Source organism: Pygocentrus nattereri, chromosome 4 (genome assembly GCF_015220715.1).
Source record: "Pygocentrus nattereri isolate fPygNat1 chromosome 4, fPygNat1.pri, whole genome shotgun sequence".
NCBI lineage: Eukaryota > Metazoa > Chordata > Actinopteri > Characiformes > Serrasalmidae > Pygocentrus > Pygocentrus nattereri.
The window spans coordinates 41,054,541-41,062,997 of NC_051214.1; the positions used below are offsets into that span (position 1 = coordinate 41,054,541).

Sequence of the window (8,457 nt, forward strand, 5' to 3'; positions counted from 1 at the left end):
TCTCATTAGAACTAAAGAACAGCAGGGTCAGTCCTTCATGCCACAAGGAGGTCCCCCACAGCTGGGGACATAGTGGAACTGACCTATAGTGTTGCTGCCACTGGAACTGCCACTGTTGCTGTGTATATTTACATATAACCGCGACCCTGACGGAGAAGCGGCTTGGAAAATGGATGGATGTATATATAAATCAAACATTATCAAACATTATCAAACTTGAACAAAATGGCCTCAAACACATAGACTTCATTACAATTCTGTTTAATTTAATAATCTTACAGATATAATTTAGAACTGTCATTTTCTATGCTACTATATATACTATAAAAAACTGAAATTTGTAACACTGACTCAATATGTGAATCACTTTGTTGTCAGCTGCCTGTGTTGTATTGTTACTATAAGTGGTATTCTGTTATTGGCTAAGCAGTGGTTTCTTTTTTAAGCAGTGTTTTAATTTTATATCTACCTATCAGAACATTTTAATATAGTTGATCACTGAGATGTACATAATTTCTTATGCCTTATGGCTTTTGCATTAGCATTTTTTGTTCATTTTTATTCTTGCATAACAACCATACACTATATTTTTATGATTTTTTTGCTTGTTGTTTGGTATTATTTATACAGTCTATAAACTGTTAATATGATTAAACACGATACTGTCTGACTGAGTGATGTGCCCAGTAAAAGCACTACTACTATTTGACATTCTCATTAGAACTAAAGAACAGCAGGGCCAGTCCTTCATGCCACAAGGAGGTCCCCCACAGCTGGGGACATAGTAGAACTGACCTATAGTGTTGCTGCCACTGGAACTGCCACTGTTGCTTTGTCAAAAAACTTTACAAAACATTTAAGAAATCCTATTTAGGCGAATGAAAAAATGTAGCATGCAACTGACTTTTTGTGAAAATATGTTAATTATTTATATCAAACCATTACAATATTTATTTACAGTCCACAGAACACTTTGAAAAGCTATGTTACAAAGCTGGACTTTGTTGTTAGCTCATCAAAACTAAGCAGCCTGGAAAAGATATCTACATAGAATATACCAAAAGACTAACATTAGCATGGCTGCATTAAAAACTGCAGTGGATCTTTTCTAACAGCATGATCTGTCACACTTATACAAATGTCATTTCAATTTGAAACACACCCTAAATATAGCTTGAGTTGAGGCACTACAGTTTTTCATTGGGTTGAAAGGAATTTTTGCCAGCATTTTTTTGTCAGACCTTGCCAGTCCAGTCATTAAATAGTTGCTATGAAAAAACATGTTTGTAGGAAAATATGGATGGACTAACTGAGCACTCATGACAGCTTGAACTAAAATGTTTGCCTTAGTGTCACCAACTACACTAAAGGAATATTGACACTAATAAAGGGACCAGAGTCCACATGTCCAATGGCGACGTCCGCATTGTCACTAGGTTAGAACAGAGGGGCAGTCACAGAAACTTCATTTGCCCAGTGCACAGAAATTAGTGGAGCAGCCCTGTTCTCTGCCAGTTTTGTGTTTGCTTAGCACAGCTAAGTGCTTAGCAGTCTATTCAGACCTCACTAAACTGCTGCGGCTCAAAAAGACCCCAGGGCAAACTTATACAAGACGGAACAAGTGCTGATATGCAGTGGAGGGGCGGCTGATGATATGTCTATATAAATGATTGGCAGAAAATGGCAAAAGAAACAATGGGGAAAAGAATAAATAGCTGCTTTTATGTGCTTTTATGTATTATTAATAACCTTATTGAACAGCCTACCAGATTGCGGTGTTGGCTGAGAAGCACAGGCTGGTTCTTCAGACTCCAGTCGAATTCTATTAAGCACAGTGTTGGAGGAGTCCTTCCTGGAATTTAGCAGACTGTCTGTTTGAATGGCCAGATTAGTCTCATTTGCAGGTGAATAGCCATTGTCCTGAGTCAAGAAATCGGGGGATAACTTCAGTCCTGAAAGGAAGAGGAGACAAGTGATGTTTTAGAGCACTACAGGGCTTAAAATGCAAACTGTATATAAAAAATGGATGTGTAAAGTGCACTGTTTAGTATTTTAAACTGTATTGTGCATTTTTATGAAAGAAAAGAAGACACAGTTCTACTGAAGCTGTGAAAGCTTTGAAAATTTTGTGTAAAAATTGTAGCAAGCTCTTATTCCTTCCCGGAACTAAGTTCAATAACTGGGTCTGGATTGAGTCATTTACCATAACAAGTCTCTTCACGAAGCTCACTATAATTAATTTCAGTCACGCAAGCATTTACATGTAAATGAATCCTTTAAGGTTTCCAAATAACTATCATCCAAAAGCTTTCACTGTAACAACACAATCTTCAGATTTGCACCAGTCATATTCATAAAACATCAAAAAATATTCACAGTCTCATGATATTACAAACGGGTCATTAACTTTGCATTTAACTATGTACCTACTACTGCTTGGTGAAGAAACTTGTGAAATTGTACACTTCATTGTACACAATCATTCATTAACAACTAGAGTATAAGATTAACATTGGCTTGCTTTTTGTTAGGCTGTGTATTTATATACTATTTTTTCACCAGAATGTTAGCCTTCTATAGACTAATATATATCCAGTCTGTTGTGCACACCTTGTCAAAAGACATTTTGTACGATATGTGAAAGGTAATATTGAAACAGTAATTGCACACTAAGATGTAATTCCGCATTAAGATATACATGTATATATGTGTGTGTGTGTGTGTGTGTGTGTGTATATATATATATATATATATATATATATATATATATATATATATATATATACACATATAATATCACATTCACACCTGTGTAAATGTGATATGACAATAAACATGAACTCATTTTGATTTGAGGTGGACATCAGGGAGAAAAATAAAACACAAGAAAATGTAGGTAATAGGTCCAAGCATTGGAGAGATTTTCAATGTAGTCCCTGCTCTACCACAGTGATTCATACTCTTCAGTGGTCTATGTGTTGCAATGCCTTTGGGAAGGACACACTGGTCTTTGATGGTGTAATGTGTCGTTCGTCTTTAGTTTGACTAGTCAGTTGCTCAAGATTTGACAACATGCTGAACATTTTACCTTTTGTGGGAGAAAATACCAAGTACTGCAAATACAGGCTGTGTTTGTCTGTTTTTTATTTTAGACTTTTATTACCCAGACTGGACGCTCTGAGCCGAGTCTCTGTTTCATTTCCTTGGAATAGACTGTCATGTTGTAGTCATACTGCTGCCTTTTTAACATGGTGTCAGGGTGTTTCTTGGCATTTTGGATGAATCAGAGCAGCTTTATAAGAAAAGCATCATGAACACTGAGTTTCATCCTCAACCTCATAGTTACTCATAATGTGTATTTACTTGACTGATGTCATGTTTTATTGATCTACCTGGACCCAAGAAGGACAGCAGTGTGTTCTGCTCGTGAAGAACCTTCTGCATCTGCTGTAGCTGAAGCTGTAAAAGCTGCTCCTGCTGAACAGAAAAGACACATAACATGTTGAGATACACCAGTGAAGCAGCACTCTACTAGACACAAGGACGTCTTTAGGGGAACTCTTTAACCAGTGAGATTTCCCAAGAACCTACCATTACTAGTCTTAAAGCAGCCTAAAATCACTTTTTTCTTATAATTTTATTCATGTTTTTATTGTTTTCATTGTGTCTTTGTTGTATTTTTATATGTAAATATGTAATCCCATATTTTATTCATTCTGTTATTTTTATTATATTTTCTTTACATTTATTGCTATGCTGTTGTTTTGATTTTTGTCATACATTATTTTGTTTATGCCATTTTAATATATAATCGACATATACTGTGCAGTACTTTTATGTATGAGAGATCGCATATAAAATTATCATTATTAATTATATTACTGTTATAACTGATAACTCAATCATCATAGTATTATCATAGTACAAAAATGTTTTTGGCTTGGTGGGGGTCAGGCTTCAATATAATATATTAATATAATATAATGTGATTTGGGGCTGTTAGGGCTGAGCAATATCGATATACCTGTTACTGCTCCTGAAAGAATATATAATATGTATGAGACAGTACTTTAAGAGAAGTATTAAAATATGTAAAATACAGCAGCTCAAACAACAGAACGGAACATTAAAGCCTGTTAAATATGAGAAGCACAGAGAAATCCTTAAAGAAAAGCACTGCAAAATGAATGGGATACTCTGACGCAGCAGTACATGAGCCTAAGGTCACCACACCAAATGACAGGCAACAGTTAGAGGGATATGAAGACCATCAGCATTGGGATGTGGTGTTCCAACAGCACTTATGTTATAGTTTTCAGACTTGTGCCAGTTTGCTGCTACAATGCCATCTATAGGTAGTGACAAAAAACAGTGACCAAACAAAATAGGAAATTTGTTTAACATTTAACCAAAATTTAATCAAACATTTAATCAAAAAATGGCCATTCTTACAGGCTTATAGTAAGTAGTAAGGTTTATTGAATTATATATGAATTATAAAATGTGTCACAATCATTTGTAAATGTTTCATATGTGTACCTTTTTCAAATGACAATACAAATTATGTAAAGGATATTATGTAAACCTCCTCAGATGCATTTAGCTCATTGGTTCCTAATAAATTTGGATTTAATTGAATTTTGTTGTGTTGGCTCAGATGCTGCACTGTGTTGCTGCTTTGCTTTATCACATTATTTTAGACCAAAGAGAAAAATTCAGCCCAACAAACTTAAGTTCATATACTGACAGATAATGGATGTACTTAGAGGTTCCACTGTGGTTCTATGGGACTCTATACATCAGTGCTGAAGGAGTTTTAGCACCCGATTCTTGGATGTGGATTAAGCCTAGTTAACTGACATACAAATGGTGATTCACTGTTGGTGAATCCCATTTAATGTCAGTTTAGGCTTCATCTAAGTCTGCGAAAGTGGTTCAACTACGTTTACATCTCATACACTAGTGTTCAAAAATCTGAAGTTGAGGATCGCTGTTTTCAATAAAATATAACACTGATATAAAACTAAATAAAATATAACATTCGCAGAAAAGCAACATTTTAAGTTTAGTTTTTCCTCAAAATGTTAAATTCAGCAGTGTGTTCTCTGTGGAGGACATGTTAAATTATGTTCACTTAGAACATCAACAAAACATGTTATTTGACCCAGGGGGGTTCAAACTTTTGCATATGAATTGATTATAGATTGGGCTGCTATTACTCTGATACTGTGTCATAACCCAAATCTTAGATAGATAGATAGATAGATAGATAGATAGATAGATAGATAGATAGATAGATAGATAGATAGATAGATAGATTATTGTGGATTATTTAATTATGTATTGAGGTATATTTCAGTCGTGGGCTGGAGGTTAGGGAAACAGCCCTGTTACTGGAAGGTTGCCGGATAGATCCCCTCAGTGCCCTTGAGTAAGTCATCTAACCTCCAATTGCTCCCCGGGTGCCGTGGATAGGGCTGCCCACTGCTCAAGGCAAGTGTGCCCAGTGCCACCTAGTGTGTGTGTTCACTAGTGTGCATGTATGTGGGTGTTTCACTGCATGGATGGGTTAAATGCAGAGGTCTAATTTCACAGTGTGCAAAACACAGTGACAAATGGTTCTAAATAAATAAATCATCTTGAAGCACCCTCTGGTGTTTAGCTTATCGCATCCTAATCCACGGTGTAGAAGTTAAAATTGAATATAATAACAGCAATTCTTAAAATGACAAGTAATCCCAAACTTCTGAACGCCAGTGTAGATACAGACCCAGTCGTGACAAGACCTGCTCAGACTGACCTCCTGAGGTGATCTGTGGGTTTTTAGGTTGTGGCAGCTGCATTTGTTGAGGCGTGAATTCAGCGCCTCCTGCTGGACACCACCGTGATTGACTGCTTCGGATGAAGAAACTGGACATGATCCCACCACAGGAGCATTTTCTGCTTCTTCACGTTTCTCCCTGTCAGCCTCCTCACCGGAGGCAGTGAAAGAGGAGGACAGAGGAGCTCCATCTGACTTCTGCTCAGAACCTCTGTCCTGTTCAGCTGGTGTAACAGAAGCCCCAGTGTGGAGTATTTTTGCTGACATTGAACCTACAGGTTAGAAAACTGTGTTTAGGTAAAAAATACAAAGGCAGAAAATGTACTTTTGACGAGGCTGAAGTTGGCCGCGTATTGGAATTTCCCGTTCCACCTTAAATGGTGCAGCAGTTGGAGCGGTAAATTCGAATAAGAAGCCAACTCCAGCTTCGTGTATTATTGATACTATAACGTTAAACGAGCAGACAGGAGGAGACCTTTCTGAAGGGCGAGATAAATAATAAAAATACTACAGAGTAAGACTAGTTTTATGGCCTAATAGACGCTTAAACCTTAACAAATGTACAATAAGTCATACCTGTCCTCCTCTAGTGTTTCTCTGACCAAGAATAAAGCTCCAAACCTTCACCTCAGCCTCTCTCAGCTTAGCTGCTAACTTAGTAGTTATAGTAACTGTAAACAGTGCAGGCAGACGGACTACCACGACAACTGACCTCTTAAGCTTTGCTAAGTTATGAATGTCGACAGAGGCTACTGGACACAAAGCAAGCTGTTTTATTCTTTTTTTCGATTAATGTAGTGTTCGGGTCAAATCTGACCGATTTACAACTTAAAACACTCATAAATATTGTGTTTTACATCTGATTGCCTCAAGGCCGCATGATATCCTCCACACTATGCACTTGAACATATAAAAGTCATGATCACCTCTTTCATTGAATTTTGAGGGTTTAATCAATCAAATTGTTACAGCAGTGGTGTTCCCGGCCAAAAGTGACCGCCATAGGAAATGAATGGGTATCCAGACTATATTCATCCATCAGACAGGAAACATCCTCATACACCCACCACAACCCCCCCCACCCCCCACCCCCCCAACTCACTCACTCTATTTGTATTTGCACTGCAGTTATTTTATGTCTAATTCTATAAATTCAGGTTAAACATTACTTTGAGACATTGTTCACAGCTAAAGAATGCTGAATAAAAATATGGTGGTGAAAAATGGTTTTTATGCTAATTTAAGAGCAGTTAAAACAGACCGGTCAATTTTGACCAGGAACACTAAAGTAAGGGGCGGGAGGTGAAGAGGACAGGAGGGTTAAACTACAAGCTGTCCTATCTGGGAAGGCCCTCATGGAGTTGGCAATGGGGATGGGCAAATGTCTACTTAAATATCTAAAAGTGTAACTACTCTAGAAAAGCCAGCATACACACGCAGTTCTTTAAAAAAATGAAAATGGTTCTGTATGGCATTATGAGCTCTCAAAGAACTCTTTGCTTGATAACAAGGTTGTTTGCCACAGGAAAGGGTTCTTCAGATTAATGGAGAATATGTTGTAGATTGTTCTACATAGAACATTTTCGAAAAAGGGTTTGGTATAGAACCAAAACAGGTTCTTCCTTTGTTAAAGTTTGACAGTTGAACAATAGCAGAACCCTTATTGGTGCTGCATATAATACTTTTCAAAAAGGTTCTATATTCACATTCTCAGGTAATTATGGAGAACCATTTCACCAGTATGCCTGGTCACTTCAAAACTACCATATGTTGGGTTTAGATGCTGGTAAAGCAGCATGACCGTGATAGATGACTGCACTGTTTCCTTTTTACAGTGTATCCAATAAGGACAGTCATTTTAAAGAGATTTTCTGGAAAAGCTGCATAACTGATTCACAGTTCTTGATGCTGATGCTAGTTCAAAATCTTTAGTGCCTTTTAATATTAACAAACGCTGAAACTCTATTAAACATTGTTTTCCTCAGTCTGTTTTATTTTCTTACACTATTACAACATACTCAGCAGTACTACTAACGTCTTACTTCCACACTGTTGGTGCAGTATGTCCACACATGCAAAACATGGACGTTTTGTAAATGCCGTTTGGATAAGGTTGATTATTAACTTATTGATTTCAGACACTGAAATCTGTAGTGTGACTTTTGTATGGTAGCAAATGGTACTAACATATATTCTATAACCTAAGAATCAGTTTGCGTTGAAGTCCCTGTAGACACTTAATAATAAGCCTTAGTATGTAATAAGTCTGGGATTTTATGTATGTGATAAGTCTGGGATTTTAAGGGGTTAATAAGTAACTAACATTTTATGTTAAACAAAAAGTTTTTCCTGTGTTTTCTGAATTTTACTTTTCTGATTTTTATTCTCTCTTCATCTCTCTCAGATGATCAGCAGTGATAGTGGATGTGAGGATGAGATCTTTTCCCCAATGCCGAATACAAGAAACCCATTAGAAACAATCAAAAGCAAACCACACTGCACATATGACATAAAAATAGGTCAGATTCACATGATCACAGATGATAATTGATGTTCGAACCCAATGGTAAACACAGCATGACCTCTGCTCTCTGTCCTTGTTAGGACAATGATTGACTGAAAAGTGAGATTACTGT

At 36.9% G+C, this 8,457-nt stretch overlaps 1 protein-coding gene across 1 annotated transcript in view; it reads right to left on the minus strand.

The window, feature by feature from the left end:
• The window catches only part of si:ch211-140l13.3 (centromere protein J), a 29,233-nt gene extending 22,740 nt beyond the window's left edge, over positions 1-6,493 (minus strand). The window contains exons 1-4 of the mRNA XM_017721716.1: positions 6,398-6,493; positions 5,801-6,093; positions 3,393-3,477; positions 1,767-1,952 (exon numbers count right to left, since the gene is read on the minus strand). Of these exons, the coding sequence (XP_017577205.1) occupies positions 1,767-1,952; positions 3,393-3,477; positions 5,801-6,088 (559 nt within the window). The 5' untranslated portion in view covers positions 6,089-6,093; positions 6,398-6,493. The remainder of the gene's footprint in view (positions 1-1,766; positions 1,953-3,392; positions 3,478-5,800; positions 6,094-6,397) is intronic.
• Positions 6,494-8,457: the final 1,964 nt, after the last annotated feature.